The 19,864-nt window shown below is 40.7% G+C and overlaps 1 protein-coding gene across 1 annotated transcript; it reads right to left on the reverse strand.

The window, feature by feature from the left end:
• Positions 1-8,060: 8,060 nt before the first annotated feature.
• On the reverse strand, positions 8,061-12,830 carry LOC308438435 (olfactory receptor 8S1-like; the record flags this gene model as incomplete). Its single annotated transcript, XM_080939807.1, has 3 exons — positions 12,733-12,830; positions 10,475-10,572; positions 8,061-9,003 (listed from the first exon to the last, which is right to left on the reverse strand). Exons 2-3 carry the CDS (start codon positions 10,546-10,548, stop codon positions 8,061-8,063), a joined length of 1,017 nt encoding a protein of 338 aa, XP_080795933.1. The 5' UTR covers positions 10,549-10,572; positions 12,733-12,830.
• Positions 12,831-19,864: the final 7,034 nt, after the last annotated feature.

Here is a 19,864-nt window from a genome sequence, read left to right on the forward strand (position 1 = left end):
TTATAATAGTTTCTCCTGTAGGATTGTGTGGTATACCTGTAATATGCTGTCTTAGTCAGGGTTTCTATTCTTACACAAAACATTATGACCAAGAAGCAAGATGGGAAGGAAAGGGTTTATTCAGCTTACACTTCCACATTGCTGTTCATCACCAAAGGAAGTCAGGACTGGAACTCAAGCAGGTCAGGAAGCAGGAGCTGATGCAGAGGCCATGGAGGGATGTCACTTACTGGCTTGCTTCCCTGGCTTGCTCAGCCTGCTTTCTTATGGAACCCAGGTCTACCAGCCCACAATGGGCTGGGCCCTCCCACCTTGATCACTAGATGAGAAAATGCCTTCCAGCTGGATCTCATGGAGTCATTTTCTCAAGGGAGGCTCCTTTCTCTGTGATAACTCCAGCTTGTGTCAAGTTGACACAAAACTAGCCAGTACATATGTTTTGTTTGTAATATGCAAAACTGTTTCATTGTACTAGAGACATTTGCTGAAGCACTGTTAGTCTCAGTTTGTACAGGTATCTCCATAATAGCCATAACTTCTAATAAATGTGTAATTATAGAATCAGCAGTTACTCATGGAAATCCTGAATATGTATCTATGGTATGATGCACATACTTTAATTTTTCAAACTCTGTAAAATGAAACACATCTATTTCTCAAAATTTGTTTGTTACCTTTTGGGCTTCTTTATATATGCAATGAGGTTTGGTTATACATAGAACAGGTAGGACATTTCCTTATAATATCTTTGGCTTGTTGGTAAGTGATAGAAAGAAAAATCTTTTTTTAAACCTTTGCTGTTAACATTGTGCTTCTTAAGACATTCTGATGCTTCTATCACATCTACGATTAATAGCTGATCAATTTCATTATTACCTTGTGACAGATTAGGTCCTGGTAGACCCATCTGGGATCTGATATGTGTTATATGCAATGATTTCTTTCTATTTCTGATTACTTGTTGTAATTGAATAAATAGCAAAGTTAAATATAAAATAATCTGGAATAAGCTCAATGGTTTCAATATGCAAAACAACCCTTTCTGCATATTAAGAGTCAGTAACTATATTGTGGAATGATAAAAATCTAATAATACCATAATAATGGCACATAGCTCTGATTTTTTGAACTGAATTGTAAGGGCTTTGAGCCACTTTACTTATTTTTCCTGACTTACAACCTGACTTTTCTGATTTATTTGCATCAGTATAGAATGTAGGGGCTCCAGAAATTGGTGTCCTTTTTACTATACAAACATTGGGGAATCCAAAGGGGTTGGTAGATTCTTTACTGTGTTGAACATTTAGCTGCTCCTGTACTATATGAAGGAGAATCCAATTAATTACTTTTATAAACTGATATTTCTTGTTTTTGGGATATTTGTTGTTAATCTTTTCCAAAAGATTTCTGCAAGCTCTTTCCAGTGTTCATCTTCTGCTCATATTGAGGCAATTTCAGCATTAGTGAAGGGTACCACAATTTCTATTGGGTCTATTCTTACTAATTGATGAAGTCTCCTTTTTCCTTTCAGAATCAATTCTGAAATCTTTTCTGCATAGGTCTTTAATATTTTAGTCTGTGTGCTACAAATATCCATTCTAAGACATTATTTTCTCTTTGTATAAGAGTTCCTGTTGAGAGTAGAGAGAAAAATAACTAAAATATAATCCTGCTTTGGATCCAAACAGTCCACATGTGCATCTTGTAATTTTTTCTCTACGAGAGCTAATTCTCATTCAGTCTCAGCACACACACACACACACACACACACACACACACACACACATGCTTTATTTACACATATATGGTTTGTTTAAAATATATATACACACATATATACACAAATGTATATACTTATATATGTATACACATGTACATATACACACACACACAGTTTATTTAAATCCTAATCACCTTGTAAGGTTTGAAATAGATCACTTAGCTCTTGAGTAGTTAATGCAGTTATGGACCATAGCCAGTTAATATTTCCCAGCAATTTTTGAAAACCGTTAAGAGTTTGTAATTGATCAGTTTCTCCTTATTTATACTTTCTGTAGTCATATTTCCTGTAAATATATCTTATATCCTAGATAGTTAACAAAATCTCCTCTGTAGGTTGATGTCAAAGTGATACATGATTACACAGTAGAGAGTGGGGTGAGGATAAAGTTTTGGTAAGGCAGAAGAGAAGGAAAGGGAGGAGATCCAAGATGAAGACAGCAGAGGAGGAAGGTTCAGATCAAGGTGAACTAGAGTGATTTTATCTTGTCTAGGTGGGGAGTTTATATCAGTATTAATTGGCAGTGAATTTACTGTTTGGATGTATTTTGGACTGAGAATTTAACATACAAATCTGATTGATAAATGATTGATTATTGAGTCTTGATTTTCCCGGGCTGTGGAGGACAGTGTGTGAAAGCAATGGTTGAGCGGCAGCTGGAGCGTGCAGATCCAGCTCTGTTGCCCACTTGAAGTGAGAATGTGTGGGGTCTGTGGAGTGAGATGTGTGGGTGCCAGGCGTGGTAACTAACCACATAGGGGACCATGTGGCAGAGTGGGTGCCTGCCTCCACACTGGAGTGGCTCCTGCTGAGTGGGACCAGTAGCAACAAAACCATTTCATTATTACCACAGCACTACTCTTTGTATTTTTCAGGAGCAATTTAGGCAAAATTTTCTTTCCTTCATTGAATATTTTTTCCCTAAGGTATCTGCATCTGAGTTAGCCAGTAAGATAGCATCCATATAATGGTAAATTTTAGATGGAAAAAACTGTTTATGAACTATATATAATGGTTGTTCTACAAAACATTGGCACAAGGTAGGACTTTAATATTCTCTGTGGTAAGACTTTTCAACAACATTTCTTTATTAGACAACTATTATAATTACTGGGTACTGAAAAAGAAAACCTTTCCATATCACACTCATGCAAAGGAATTGTGAAAGTACAATCTTTAGAATAAATTTCTATCAAAGGCCATCACTTAGACAATAAAGAAGGCAATGGGATTCTAAGCTATAAGGAGCCCATTGGCTGAATCATCTTACTTATGGTCCTTAAACCTGTTATCATCCTCCATTTTCTCCACGCACACAGGTTTGTCAGTTAACCATTAAAAGATAGGGCATTTGGTATCTCGAAAGACCAACACCTGTTGTGTCCTGCATATGAACAACCTAGATGGCCTATGGCTGTTCTTGATAATTCCTTTCAATATTTTTTTCAGAAGAATTTTTTATCTTGTGGTTTGTTTTTTATTGCTGCGACAAATCATGTCCTATAATTTCATGGCTATATTAAGCACATATGGCTCTAATTTTTCTAACTGTTCTTCTGTCCTGATATGCTTGATTCCATCTTGTATTTTCTTTTGCCTGAGATAACATTTCGATCCCTAGATGCTGAATATTTACCTCTTGAAGAGGTCAACTGGATGCCAATATTTTGGTGAGATTATTGTTACATCGGCTCCTACATTTACTAAGCCTTCAATTTCAATGCCATTTATTTAGGGTGTTCCCTGATGGCAAAGGTATCAAGACCCAATATTAGTTGTATTTTTAATCCATTCATCTATTGGCCCCGAATTTGCCTTTAAATTTCTAATCGCCCTTTTGCACTCTGAATTTAAAATTTCCAAATTAGAATTTTCTGAATTAGAATTTCTAAAAGCCAAAGATTTAGTTAATATTTGTCTGATTCTGAATCTGATAGTATTCTATTTACAGCTGAAGTAAATTTTTTTTTTGCAAAAAAAAAAAAAAAAAAAAAAAAAAAAAAAAAAAAAAAAAAAAACAGTGATGGTTTCTTTGGGGCCTTGTATAGTTTTGGTAAGTGACTTAGACCTCTTTTCAGATTCTTCAACCATGTCCCAAACATTTGAGGCTGCTAAATGACATAGGGCCAAGGTCTGATCACCAAGCTGCCTTTGGAAGTTAACATATTGACCTTTACTCAGCAAGTGATCTTGGAAAATATTAATACCTCCAGCCATATTTAGTTGTTCTATGGTCCCAGAACATGTTTCCACCATGTTTGCCATTGTAACTGAGGACCAGCTTCCAGTATTGCTATTGCTAAACCTTTTAGTCTTGCAAGATAATTCTGTCTGAGTTGCCCACGAATTTAATATCTGCTTCGCATAGGGTGAATGTATATCATATGAGATGATTGCTTCTTTAAATCTCCTCGAATCCAACATGTCTATAGTATTCCATTTAATTTCTTTATAGCCTTGGGGGGGGTGCCTATCATCTGATGGTAGTTTTTGTATAGTAACTGGATAAACTAAAGCTTGTTTTTTTAACCTTGGGCGGCTCCTCTTCAGTTTATTCATGCAGTGGTGCAGTAGGTTCTTGTCTAAATTCCTGTGTCTGAGTATTTTTCTCATTTTCATTTATAAGTCTTTCTAAGGCTTATACCTTATCAATCCACCTTTCATATTTGCCACAAAAACCTACTATGGCTATTAAGGAAAAATATGAATTATGAGACTGATAGTAATTATAATCAACATTATGTCAATCTCAACATGTCATTTATCTTTTCATTTTCTGCTTCTATTTTCAAGCCATCTAACGTATCACTATAGAGCACCTTACATTATGATATTTCCCGTCCTTAAGTTTCTCCTTGAAGACTTCCCAGGTAGCTTACAAAATCTGATGGCTTCTCAGTTCTTCCAAAGCTGGCATGATTTCTCTGTCCATGTGGTCTTGCCCCATGTTGGGCTCCAAATGTTGTTTTTAATAAAACTTCAATTGTTTCATTTTACCAATGAAGCCAGATGCTGGGGTAAAAGCCTGCTAGCTCAGAGAGGCAGAGAACGCACCTAGCTGACCTTCCTCTATAGCTGACAGCCCACAAGAAAGCTCTATGTGTCTCTCTATTCATCCTTCTGACTTCTTACTCTTTATGCTTTTTTCTTATGGCCATTCCCTGCCAACGGGTTGCTGTTCTGCCTCTTGACCTATGGTAGACTTTATTTAATCCTGTTTACAAACAGAAAGCTCTTGGACTAAAGGCTTATGGTGACAGGGCTGAGCCACACCATACCTAGAAACAGTTTTTTTTTTTTTTTTTTTTTTTTTTTTTCCCAGTAAGTAACAGAATCTTGGGTTCACAGTGTGATCACACATCCTTCAATGCCGTCTTTACTTGGTACTATAACGGCTTAGAAGTTACTGTGATGGATTTAGTTGTTCTGTTGAATGTCAGTTGCCCTGAATCAGCTTTATAAACATTGTTAAAATATAAGACAATAGACTTTGATAAAACACACAGTTCTTCACAATATGATTTGGCCTCATTGAGAGTTTTATATCATAAAGCTTATTTTTAGAGGTAAAGTTTTTTAATTCTTTCATTTTTGATCTTATAATCACGTTACTCCCTGCTTCCCTTTTCTTTGTCTAAACTCTCTCATTTCCCCTTGCTTTTTTTTCAAATTCATGTCCTTTTAATTTACTTGTTGTTACATGTACACATGTATATGTACATATATAGATTCCTAAATTTAACCCGTTCAGTCTGTATAATGTATATGTTTCTTGTATACAAATTTTCAGGTCTGACCAGTTGGTATTAGATAACCAATTGGTGTGCTCTTTCCCAGGGAAGACTATTTTTATGGCTCTCAGAATTCCTTAGTGGCCTGTAGTTCTCTGTGTAGAGTGGGGCCCTCATGGTCTTTCCCTCATCCATTTGTTTTCTAGAGGTAAATATTTTTATGAAAGAAAGAGTGACCTGAATTTATATTAAGCAGCTCAAGTCAAAATAATAGTTAACTTTAACAATAAGAAGTAGATAACAATATAAACATTTGACTCTTAACAAGAATCAGGAAGAGGTCTGGAGATTCAGCAGTTAATCTTGCACGCTCTCATACATTCTTGTAGAGGACCTGGATTCCATTCCAATACTCACATCAGGGGGCTCACAACCTCCCATAATTCTAACTCCAGGGAGTCCTAATCCATATGGTCTCTGTGAAACTGCATTTATATTCCTGCCCCAGCCCAAAACACACATACATACTCATAGTTTACAAACGTAAAAAATATTTAAAAAAGAATTTATCATGTGAATATATGATTATTCTACTTAACTATTTTAAGAATCAAATCAGTAATATATTCATCCTGGTCATGGACTGCATGCAGATTAGTAATCTGTCAGTATGCCTGTGGATTAGATGAATTAATATTTTGTCTAGAATTGTTGTTTAATATAGCCATTTGAGAATATTGATTTTTTTTCAGATTTTGAACACCTACTTTATCCCTGAAAATGTATAAGGTTCTTTATTATTCTACTCTAGGAAAATGTAAATAGCATTAAAGTTTAGTAACGGTAACTTAAAAAGTTAGTGATGAACTCCTGATCGTTCTGCCTCAGCTTGCTTTGAGCTGAGGTTAGATGTGTGCACCACCACACCCAGCTTTTTGGAGCGCCCCCCCCCCACTCCAATCTAATGGCTCACTTTTGTTCTTTTTCTGTCTCCATTTTGTTTTCTCTATCTCTTTGGAGATAAGGAGGGAGGGTCTTGCTGCTAGTCCCTGCTAGCTTCCAACCTGTAATCCTCCTGCCTCCTCTTTCAAGTGCCAAGAGTACAGGTTTGTGCCATTACACCTGGCTAATGTTCTTTATCTCAGTAGTTTATAATTAGTTTCTCCATCTTTTTCTCTTGAATATCATCTCTAATAATATGCCAAATTTTATATTTTTTAAAAAGAACTGGCACATAGATTTATCTTCAATACTCTATTAATTTCACTTTTAGTTATGATTCTGGTTCTATTTTTATTATATTTCATTTGCTTGTCTTTCTTTGGCGTATGTGTAAGTAAATGCTCACTTGTATGTGGATATGTGTACTTCTGTGTATGTGTGTGAGGGGCCCAGAGTTCAATCTGGGTGTAATTCTTTATAAGCTATCTACCTTGGTTTTTGAGACAGAGTCTTCTCACTATGATTTGGGACCTCATGACTGGTTAGACTGGCCATTGAGCTTCAGGGGTCCACCAGTTCCTAATTCCCTAGAGCTAGGATTATAAGTGTGTGATGCCAAGCCAAGCTTTTTATGTGGGTGTCAGGGATTGAACTCAGGCTTTTGTACTTGCAAGTATGTTACAGACAAAGCTGTCTCCAAGTATTCCCCTGACTTTTGAAACAGAGTTTCAAGAGGCTGAGAATAGCCTTGAACTTGCTACCCAAGTCAGCCTGACTTTGAGCTTGTAATCCTCTTACACACTTGAGGGGAGGGATAACAGGTGTGTGCCGTTGTGATCAGTGTGTGAGGTGTTGGGGGTCAAACCCAAAGCTTCGTGAATGCTAGGCAGGTACTCTACCAACTGAGCCACTCTATGGGTTCAGGTTTTGTTATTTTTCCAAAGTTTGGGCTTGAACATGTAGACAGTTTTGTTTATTAATAGGTACTTAATGATACATTTTGTCCTGAAGACTTTGTTGTAGTGCTTCATAGCTTTAGCATGTCACACTCTTATGTTCACAATAGTCTACATGCAGTTTTGAGCTTTGTTGACACAGGGATTTGTTTTCCTTTTTAGTAAAGTTATCATTAGAAAATTCACTAAATCTTCACAGACTCAGAATATCCTGAGGTGACCATTACATCTCCCCCACTTGTCTCTTCTTCCTTCCTTCCTTTCTTCCTTCCTTTCCCCTCCTCCTTCCTTTTGGTGGGAGCAAGGGAGCTCTGAACTTAGAGCCGCGTTCTTTTTAGTTTTCTACCTCTGTGCCATGTTCCCAACGTCGGTCTGTCCACCTTTGCTATTTCGCTGTCATATTATTCTACTCCGTGGAAAACTATCTTGATGTTCTCTTCCAGCCTACAGAGTATAGACTTTCCAAATCAAAGTCCAAAACAACAACAACAACAATAAAAAACAAAGCCCACATAGCTTGGAATGATGAGATTAGATGTTCAGGCAAGCCCCAGAAGAACGACTCCTCCCCTTCCCCAATATTTGAAATTGTGTGATTGAAGGATGTATGATAAAAGACTATAGTCACACGGTTTTACGTCATTTTACTACCTAAAGCAAATACTTGCTCAGGGTCCTCTTCACAGCCGCCTTCACCTCCTTGTTCTTCAGGCTGTAGATGAGGGGGTTCAACATGGGCGTGACTGCGCTGTACTGCAAAGACAAGAGCAAATCCAGGGAAGATCCAGAAGGGGGCATGAGATAGCAAAGAAAGCCAGACCCGAAGAACAAGGTCACAGCAGCGAGGTGGGAGGAGCAGGTGGAGAAGGCTTTGCTCCTCCCCGTGGTGGAACTGATGCTCAAGATGGCGGAGACAATGCGGGCATAGGAGAAGAAGATTGGGATAAAGGTTCCCAGCCCGTGCAGTAAACTTGAGCAAAGCAGGACATAGGCAGTGATGGAGATATCCGAACAGGACAGGGGGAAAAGGGCAGGCAGCTCACAGGTGTAGTGGTGAATGGTTCGAGCCTCACAGAAGTCCAGGTTCACAGCCAACAGCAGGATGATGGTTGCGTTGAGAGAGGCCACGCCCCATGAGAGCAGCACAAGCCTCACACACAAGTCGTTTCTCATCACCTGGCCGTAGAGCAGGGGATGGCAGATGGCAGCGTAGCGGTCATAAGCCATGACGGAGAGCAGGCAGGCTTCAGTACCAGAAGAAAAAAATACAAAGAAGACCTGAGCCAGGCAGCCCTCTACAGAGATGCTCTTCTTCGCAGACAGGAGGTCCTTCAGCAGCTTCGGGACCGTGACGGATGAGAAGCAGAGATCCAGGAACGACAGGTTGCTTAGGAAGAAGTACATGGGAGTGTGGAGGTGGGAGTCAGCCCTGATCACCAGGAGCATCATCAGGTTCCCCGTCATGGTGAGGACGTAAATCCCCAGGAACAGTGCGAACAGTAGCGCCTGGGTCAGGGGGTCGTCAGAGAGCCCGGTGAGAATGAACTCCGTGATGACGCTGTGGTTGCTCCAGGCCATTTGTGAATGGTACGTCCTTGGAATAAAGTATAAAGTGGGGTGAGGTTTTCTATGCTCCCCCCCTCCCCGTTGTCTAGGGCATCATCCTGTCTGCTCCAGCATTTCTCCGTTTTGTCTAAACTGCTGCTTTCGGCGTACACCTTCGGATGAGGTTCATCGCTCTCTGCTCATGGTTCAGAGAATCCCATTTCTCCTCCGCAGGGTTTGGAGACATGTAATACTGCGGGGTTATTGGTACAGTGCAGTCTTCGCTACATGCTCTAGTGTTGCGCAGAGCCCTTCATCGCGTCTAAAGAACACCGTATCAACATGGGGCTGTTCAAACTTCCCCACTCCCCTCGTTCTCCGTTCAGCGGAAGCCACAGACTCTTTCTTACCAGTACACGACATTTTGTTAACAGTGAAAAACCGTGTGCACAGAACTTTCTTACTCTTATTTATTCTCACAACAATCCCAGTACGTATTTGAGGCCTGGAGAGGTATTTTTATTGTACCCATTTGAAATGTGACACTGAGTGGTGAGGACAAAAGAATATTCTATCGTTGTTTTTCTAATTCTTAGTCTAGTATTTTAGGTGTGTTCCCCATGAGTAAAGAGCGATTTTCCTACCACACAGTATCCTGGAATTTCTCTCGATCACCCTAGCTTAATTTTGTTTTTGAAGCTTGAGGAAAATTTTATTAGACTATAAAAAGAAAAACCCAAGAAGGGGGCGCTGTTTGAGTTAGGTATAGAGGTTAGCCACCTTGTGGACAAGCAGACACACAGCAGGGAGGGAACTTTCAGAGAAGGTGGGAACCCTAAGTGTTAAAGATTGCCCAGTCTCTGGCTAGCATCAGAAAGAAAACAAGAGAGGAAAAAGGATAAGTCACACTTTTCTGATTCAGGACTTTGAAAGGCCGGTAGATGGACAGACATTTGTTGTGGCTCTGGACTGACTGCACAAAGGACGGGTTTGTTTTATTTTTCCGCTTTCCTACCCTTCCCTGCTCTTCCTTCCCCTTCCTTCCCTGCCCTGCCCGCAGCACTCTCCCTCCCCTCTTCCTTCCTTCCTTCCTTCCTTCCTTCCTTCCTTCCTTCCTTCCTTCCCTCCCTCCCTCCCTCCCTCCCTCCCTCTCTCCCTCTCTCCCTCCCTTTCTTTCATTCAGACAAGTTCTGAAAGTTCCCAAGCAGGCTTTGGCACATTATTTAGCATAGGTAGACCTTGATCTCCCTCCCAATTCTCCTGCAGTAATGCTGGAATTACCAGCACGTGTGGGACTCAGGTTTTTTTCCTTAAACAACTGAAATCTTTTTCTTGTGGCTTGGCTTGTGCTGTCGTTCCTTTCACTGTACTTTTATAGTCTAGCGATCCAAAATAACATATGCCTTTCAGTATCAACATATATCTTGCTATTCCTTCCACAATTATAGCTTAAATTCTGCTTCCAAGAGCAGATGCATCAGCCAAAGCTAAAGAGCATCTTAGATCCCAGCCTAGGTTACCTGTGAGTGTGGCCAAGCAGAGGGACATGGGCGAGTAACTTCAGCTGGATCCAGAGATGCCAAAGCTCAGACATTTGTAGTTACAATTTCTGATAACCCTGTGGGAATAAGTTTATGAATATTGTTGAAAGCAAATGCTGTCCTTGAGGTTTACATAAGCCAATGTGACGTGATGTGTTTTTTGTTCTATTGTTTTCAAGGATTTGGATGTTTTAAAATTATTTGTGGGCAGAGCATCCTGGATGATTAACTATTTTACTTTTAGTCACAAGGAGAAGCAAACACAGGGTCTTTGGGGAGCGTGCAGACCCACTCAAGAACAATGTAGCATTTCTGGAGTATTTTTTTCTTATAACATTGATGATATAACTCAGATGAAGGAACATATCTTTTTACATTTAGAAGCATCTCAAAGGATCCAACCTTCCTCATCATCTTAAAGGGCATCTCAAACTGATCCTAGAGTTACTTTTGTTTTATTGTAATTATGTTTGTGTGCATGTGTATATGTGTGTGCACATATGTGAGTGTGCATGTGAAGGTCAGAGGTCACTGCATGTGAAGGTCAGAGGTCACCGAGGGATGTCTTCCTTACTGCAGGGTCTCTCACTGGACCCTGAATTCAGCCAGAATGGCTGGCAGGTAGGACTGGGCATCTTCCTGTCTCCATCTCTCCAGTGCTAGTTTTTTGGCATGCACCACTGGCCTGAGATTTTTAAGTGGGTGCTTGGGATCAAACATAGACCCCAATTTTCACATAACAAGCACTTTACCGAAGTAGCCATTTCCCTCAGAACCTTGATTCTAGAGATTTTTAAATTTTTAAATAAATTTTACCATACAATATATTCTGACCAAGGGTTTTTTCTTCTGCATCTCCTCCCCTCCCCACCTGGCAAACTCTATGCCTTCTTACTCACTCTCTCTAGAAAACAAGCAGGTAAATAAACAATCAAACCAGAATAAAACAAAGCAAACAACAGAGAAAAACAAAAAAGCATAAGCACATACATATGTACACACACACACACACACACACACACACACACACACTCACACAAGCCCATACACATGCTCTCTCTCTCTCTCTCTCTCTCTCTCTCTCTCTCTCTCTCAAAGCCATAAAAATCCAGACACAATCACACACAGAAACCCATAAACACACACACAAAGACATCAGAAAACCATAATATATATGCAAAAGACCAATAAGGTTAAAAAAAATACTTAAGCAGAGTATTGTTAGAAAACATCTCCAAAGGAACCACTGAGTTCACCTTGTGTTGGCTGTTGGGGAACCACTAGGTTGCTTAGCGAGGGGTGAACCAGCTCAGTTCACATTCTAGGGGTTTCATAATGACCATGTGCATTTTAGATTCTTTTACATTCTGGATAACAAATTCAAAGCAGGCTGAATGTCTCAGGTTCCACTCACTACTTTGAGTGAAAAACTTGAACCTAATTTTATACTGACACTTAAGACTCATGGCAGATTTATACAAAGATGGGTGAGACCTAAAGACTGGTGATCAATAAGAGATGATTAAGAGTAAAAGTTGGGAAAAGAGGATCTCAGAAGGACTCTCGATAGTCTCTCACCCACTGCTTGTTTGGAGATGTATTAGGCATAAGAAGGTGGGGTTTAGAAGATCAGCCCGGACAATGTAATTTAAGGCATCTCTGTAGCTGGAAGGAAAATGTAGGACTTATTTAGGCCCAAGGTATCTCAACTCATTTCCTGTGCACATCCGTACCATTCACACTGTCTCGGTGGTTAATATATCCACGGTGGTTTTAGTCACAGAAAAACCTTACTAACAGGGGTTCTGTGCAAGCAGGGGGAGAAGCAGATAATGATTTCTGATATTCTTGTTGTGTTCTGGAGGGAGGTGCTGCAATCTTTTGGAGTCCCAAAGTATGGAGGAACTTAGACAAAAGCTCTAAGATGTCTCGTCCCTATGTCATGCAGTGAGGGGAGAGAGACCTTCCTGAGAAGCTGTCTAAAGCGTTTGGAACTGTGACGTGTTTAGAGACAGACCACAGGAGCTAACTCGGGGAAAGAGAGGGTCTACCAACCACGGGTCTGTTTCCATCTCTAGCTGAAGGAAGCCGGCTGGACCAAGGAGGAGATGCAGTGTCTAGTGCTGTTGGAATGGATCACGGATGGAGGAAAGAATGGCTAGCGAAGTTAAGACTCAGTTATTATCTCTCAGAAAGAACAATTAGGAGGAGCACCAGCTACCCAGCATATACATTACCATGCTTCAGGGGTCTTCAGGGGTCTTCAGGGGTCTCTGGAGGAGGAAGCGTCACACTCTGGCCCCTATGAAAGTCAATGTACTGTATGCAAAGTCTTCTGAGGGGGAGAGTGGGGAAGGAAGGAAGGGGGAGGATAAAGGGAGAGGGAAGAAGGGAAAGGAGAGAGGAGAGAGAAAGATGGAGGGTGTGTGTGAGAGAGAGAGAGAGAGAGAGAGAGAGAGAGAGAGAGAGAGAGAGAGAGAGAGAGAGAGAGAGAGGAGAGACTAGTCACAAGAGCATTGCTCTGGTGTTCTGGGAGAAGCAGGTCTTTTCCCAACTGCTGCCAACAAGTGTTGGGTTTAGAATGCCCTAGAAACACGTGAAATGCTACAGCATTAAGATTGTTCTCCTAGAGTGGATAATTCTGGAGTGAGCCCTAGAGTGGGGTCATCCTGCAGGGCAAAACACTAAGGAAAACTACCAAAGATGCCGGTATTTCACACAGGTACCCATGTCATTAAGACTTCACCACTGATCTCAGATCTCAGATCAAGTGAGCAGCCATCTACCTGAGCTATTCTGAGTATTTATTGCCTTTGTGATATTCTGAATGCTGTTATTTTAAGAATGTTAGTTAAGGAACTCTCTAGCAGAACCAACCAGAAGGCCACCCGTGCTCATGTATCTGTAGGCTATGTTTGGCACCCAGGGGATGCTGGGCCCATATCCCTGAAGTCTCAGACTGAAGCCAGTGTCTGGACTCACTAATTACACAGCTCCTCATTAGCCAGACAGAAGACAATGGGAAGGACAGAAGTATTTGAATTCTCTGAATTAAGACAACTATTTAAAGCCTGAAAGAGAACTGATAGAGGTTAGGGAGGAATAAGAGGGCATCTTTTTAAGATATATAGTCTTAAGTTTATTTTCTTCCTGACCACACGGGAGCTGAAATGCTTTCTAGGAATATCAAAGTGAACTGAGCTAAGACATATTACTGAGCTCTATGCTCTTTTCTTATGCAATAATCATCATACAGACTTTTCTTATTTATTTGGTCATCATCATCATCATCATCATCAAATTCATCTTATTAAAGAAAGGATGTTAATCTCTATGAAAGTAAAATTTTCCCTGTTTTGTTTCAACATATCTGTAGTTTGGCTTAGATAAGAAAAATCAAGTTAAGGTTATTGAAAAAAGTTAAATTCAATTTATACTTATCTATCTCTTTAACATGGCATATTATTTTTTCATATCTATTTTAATAGCTGTTATTGTCCCTCACTATGTGGTGGGTAAATGGTGCCTTCCAAACAGTGCACCCAGGTCCTAATCCCCAGAACTTGTAAAATTTTATTAAATTAAACTAAAGATGTCATGATGAGATCATCTTGGATTATTTTGCAAGCCCTAAATATAATGTCAGGCGTCCTCACAAAGAATTAGGCTGAGGAGATACAAGAAAAGGAAAAAGATAGTGTGGTCATGAAGGTAGAGATGGAGGGATGTAGCCAGTTATCAACAGTTACCAGAAGCTGAAGAAGCACAGAACAGGTCCCACCGAGGGACCTCCAGTGGGAACAAACACTGCTGATACCATGCTTTTGAACTCCAGAACCACAAGAGGTTACATTTCCATTGTTTCAAGCAACTAAGAATCCGTTAATTTGTTATAGTAGCTATAGAAAACAATGTAGAAAATTTTGCTATCCCATGTGGGGTGCTAATGTAAACTATATTGGAAACATTAGAATTGAGTAATGGTTAGATATGAGAATTCTGAAGCACAGGATAGAAAAGACTTGAATTTTCTTAAAGAATCTGGAATGTGGATATGCTCAGAGATATTCTAGTGAGGGTCAGTTTGAGCTGAGGGGCGCAGCAAAGACAGCTTTTATTATGTTATAGGATTTGTTTTATTTTGAACACTGTTGGTAGGAATATAAATATTAAAGTTGCTGCATGGGACACACTGTTTTTTCACTGGACACTGGAATAAAAGAAGATATTTATATACAGTCCCATAGAGTTTAGATGGGTTATGTTCTACAGTTGCTAGGAAAAACTGTAACTCGGAAGTAATGAACTTATATACTTAACTAAGGAGATTCTAAAAAAGATGTTGAAGGTAGGTCCTGGTTTCTTGCTGCTGATCATTGTGGCTTGAGTATTTGTGTCTCCTCCAAAATTTGTATCCAGACAATTTCAAATGCAACAGTTTCAACAACTGGGGCTTTTAGGAAGTGGTTACAGTGTGGTAGGATCATCATTCAGCCTTACTAAAGACCTGGGAGAACTAGCTAGGTCCTTTCTCCCTTTCATCCTTTTTGCTATTTGAGGACAGAGTATTTCTTTAAATTCTTCTTTCATACATTACATCCCAGCCATAGTTTTCCCCTCCCCCTTTCCTCCCAATCTCTCCTCTCTCCCAGATCCACTTCTGTTCCATTTCTCTTTAAAAAAAGAGCAACCCTCCCAGGGATGTCAACTGAACATTGTATAACAAGTCACAGTAAGTCTAGGTATGTATCTCAAAGCAGGAGGAAGTAACACAGGAGGAGGAAAAGGGTCCCAAAAGCAGGCAAAAGAGTTAGAGACCCCCACTCACACTGTTAGGAGTCCCATGAGACCAGCATGCTACACAACCATAATGTATATGTAGAAGACCCAGCTCAAACCCATACAGGGTCTGTATTGTTAGGTCAGTCTCTGTGAGCCCTTGTAGCCCTTCTTAGATGATCCTGTGCGTCATGTTCTCATGGTGGAGGACAGAGTATTTTTGTTTTTCCTCTTGGAGAAAACAATATTTCAGTTGCCATGTTGGAAGCAAAGATCATACTCTTGTCAGATACTAAACCAGTTGGCATCTTGATATTTGACTTTTCATCTTTAAAGATATCAGCAATAAACTTAGCATTGATTATAAATTACCCATTACAAAGTATTTTGTTTTTTAAAACTATTTTTATTATTTAAAATAACTTTTAAATTTAAATATATTTTGAGTATGTCTTAGGGTTTTATTGCTGTGAAAAGACACCATGACCAAGGCAACTCTTATAAACATTCAATTGGGGCTGGCTTACAGGTTCAGAGGTTCAATCCATTATCATCAAGGCTCATCAAGTGTGCAGGCAGGCATGGTGCAGGAGCAACTGAGAGTTCTACACCGTGATCCAAAGGCAGCCAGAAGACTGTTCTCCAGGCATCTAGGAGGAGGATTTTAAAGCCCGTCCCCAAAGTGAAACACTTCCTTCAACAAGGCCACACCTCTTCCAACAGGGCCACACTCCTTCAACAAAGCCACACCTCCTAAAAGTGCCACTCCCTGGGCCAAGCATATACAAACCACCACAGATCATATTCTTTTCCTTCCCCAAGTTTGTCTAGGTTCTCTCCTCTTTCCTACTTATTCAACTTTAAATCACACACACACACACAAAGGTGGAGTCCAGTATTTGTTGTTCAACTACTTCTGAATGTGACATTTGTCTTGGAGTGGTTGATATGCCCAACGTTGTTTCACTGGGAAAAACTGATTTTTTTCCTCTCCCAGTAGACATAAATGACAATTCTGTTGTCAACCTTTATCCCAGTGGCTGTTTGCATTTGTTTATTTTAAAAAATATATAGCAAGATAACATAATACAAAAACCATCACACTGAAGTCGGACAAGACAGACCATCAGAAGAAAGATCCTGAGAGGGCTCAGGGTGAGGGACCCACTTGTTTGTGCTCAAGGCATCCCATAAAAACACTAAACCGGAAGCCATAATCTGGCACAGAAGACCTTTGCCAGCCCTGTGCATGAGTTGTCTGGGGAGTGCTGTGTGGCCAACTTGGCCAACAACTCAATTAGATGCAACCCAAACCTTGTCCTGGAATCTTTGGTGAGCAATTCGGTATCTCTGTCTCCTTTATTTAGTGTTTCCATTCAGGTTTCCTTCATGCATAGATGTGCTTTAGGAAGTTCCTAGTGCACTTGCTTTCCACACCACCCCTCACACGCCCCTATACGTTAGTTGTCTCTTCCTTCCAAACCCCATCACCTTTTCCCTTATTCACTTGATTCTCCCATTTCAGACCCTCAACCATCTGTAAATATCTATTTCTCCTTCCTTACAAGATCTACCTGTCCCCTCTGGTCCCTTACTTTAACCTACTCTCTGAGGTTCTATGGCTTGTAGGTTGGTTATCACTGACTTAAAAGCTCAAATTGACATATAAGCAAATACATATCATATTTGTCTTTCTGGGTCAGGGCATTTTGCTTGGAACTGGTGTTTAAGTTTCCCCGAAGACCGGCTGCCATCAGGTTGTGTGGGTGAAGACCCCCTTTCTGCAGCCTGGCAATATGTCAGTGTGTGCTGACGGATTTAGTATGGGCCCTCGCCAGGTGTTTTGAGCTTCCCGAAAGTGCAGTTCACAGAGGGTCATGAGCTGCTGAGCTGCCAGTTCAGCCAGGATTTCTTTTCAAATGTCATGCAGATGCCCTGTGGCCAAGTGTCCTGTGTAAACCCTGCCTTACTTTTGCCCGCTCACTCCTTCTTGGAATCCTCTCTCTTCTTTCTGCTTTTAAAAATGTCCAAGGCTGGAAATACCATCCTAATTTTATGAGTTTATCTTGGAAAAAAACATTCATTTTTGCAATTACAATTATGTTTATTCCATCCTCTTCCTCCCTCAGAACCATCCCACATACCCCTCCCCCCTCTCCTTCAAATTCACAGCCTCCTGTGCTTTACCCCATGCTGACAGGGCGGGTGCCGGGCTTTATGGAAGCGCCACCCCATATACATATATTTCTAAATATAGCCTGTTTAGTTCTATCATGCTATCTGTGTGTGTTTTCAGGCCTGACCATTTAGCACCGAACAACTGGTGTCCCCTTCCACAGGGATGGCCACCTGTCCCGCTATCAGCTCTCCTCAGTTGCCTTAACCCTTTAAGGGCTTTCCCTCATCCACTTTGGGAGGTCTACTGGAGTCATCATTGGCCAACTCATGTTCAGGGAGTCCTGCGGTTGGAACTTCATGGCTATAGCATCTGACATTCCTTGGAGACACAGTTGCACAGGAAGCTCTCTGATCCCTGAGCTGTCTGCTCGTTGGTCTCATATCTCTCAGCGGTGTCTGGGACCGGAGCTACTTTCTGTCTGTGAGGGGGACTCTCCCTCATCAAACTAACCCCTCTGTAGCAGACTCTAGATTTCCTTTCTTGCTTTGGAACGTCTCTTTAAATATTGGTAATAGAATTTTTCATGCACCGCCTTTCTGACAGCTTTTATCCATGGCCCTTCAAGGACCAGATGCAGAGTGTACCTGGGTGTGGTCAGTCGCCTTTCTTTTCAAGCCCGTGTCCTTTATCAGTTCCTGGGCTGTAAGGATTTTAACACGTCTTCAACATTTTCTGCAGCATTATCATCTCACATCTTCTTTTACACACATGTGTATGTTTTTGTGTAGTGTGTGTGTATGATGAGACATTGTTCCACAGATTATTGTTTGTTTAAATTAAATATGATCACATTTTCATTTCTTTGGTCACTCTTGGACTTTGATACTTCCAACAGAAACCTTTCCCTTACACGTGCTGAAATCCATCACCATCTCCGAGCGCTGTGCAGGTGGGCTGGTGCCAAATGTTCTTATTTTGCTCAAAAATGCTTCTTTTCCATTTTCAGAAGTTACCCTTTTTTTTCTAAAATTTATTTATTTTATGTATGTGAGTACACTGTTGCTGTCTTCAGACACACCAGAAGAGGGCATTAGAACCCATTACAGATGGTTGTGAGCCACCATGTGGTTGCTGGGAATTGAACTAAGGACCTCTGGAAGAGCAGTCAGTGCTCTAACCACTGAGCCACCTCTCCAGCCCAGAAGTTACACTTCTAATAACTGCTTTTATTGTCAAATTAAGTCACACAGTTGATAGTTTTAGTTAGAAATTTATGAACATTTATATCTAAGCATTTGATTTGAAATGGTATTCAAAGGGTGCTAGACCAAAAAAACAAAAACAAACAAACAAACAAAAAACCAACCCACAAATTAGAAACTCAATCCAGTGTTCAAGCTAGACTTTGTTAACTGAGCTGTGTACACAGAGTCATACTTTTGAGGGAAGGGAGGTGCAGAGCCAGAGTTGGGGGCACTGGAAATGCTGAGAGGAGTCAACCAGGCTCCAGAGAGGGCTCAAGTTATCCCCCCACCCGCACTGGTTTATACTCCTCAAATTACTGCTCAATCAGGCAACACGTTAGATGCTCAAAATAAACAAGACACTAAGATCAGAAGGGTATGACCACACTATCTGGATTATATGTCAAAATTATATTTAGCAATTTTGGAGAGTTTTAACAAAAATAACTCAGTCATCTGTGATGGTGAAAATAAATCATTATCAGAGCTTTCTGGTGGATGGCACCAGGCGAGTAATAATTTATAACAGATACTATTTTGTCACAAGTACTTATATAGTTTTTCCATATACTTATAAGGATTCCCTGCTTGAGCCGAGGATAGGTTTGTTCAGTGGTTAATGGTAATTTTATTATAGCACCATATATGTGATTCTAAAGCAATTCTCCTCTAGAATAGCCGCATGTTCAGTAAGAAGTGGCTTTTAAATGTGTGCGTGAGAAGCTGAGCAAATCTATCGGAAGCACTTTCTCCATTCAGAATCCTTATTTTCAGATGTGTCAGGTCAACACAATTCCCACGCTGGAGAGACATCCATGTTCCTTGCAAAGAAACTCGAGGCAGGTCGCAGAGGTTACTGGTGAAGACGAGGCTAAGAAATGAGTTCTACTTGCAGGCCAAAGCAGCTCCCAGGGATGCCCCGAAGACTTCCCAAATGCACATAGGCAACTTTTCTCACGGCTGCCCTTTGTCGCTGCATGGACGACCTGCCGGGGAGCTGAACCAGAATGTGGTGTCTTCCTCACAAGCACCTAGATCACTGTGTGGGCATGGTGGGAAGAGGTCTGGTGCCTTTCCATTCCTCCCCTCAAAGCTCTCCTGAATAGACATGAGCAGGTATGTAACAGGCCCTCCGACCTTCACACAACAGACAGCGTGATGGAACCCAGCCTTGAACATGGAACCTACAACGGACCTGGAACCCAGCCTATCTTTCCTGACATATGA

This window comes from Micromys minutus (genome assembly GCF_963924665.1).
Source record: "Micromys minutus genome assembly, chromosome: 27".
Classification (NCBI taxonomy): Eukaryota; Metazoa; Chordata; class Mammalia; order Rodentia; family Muridae; genus Micromys; species Micromys minutus.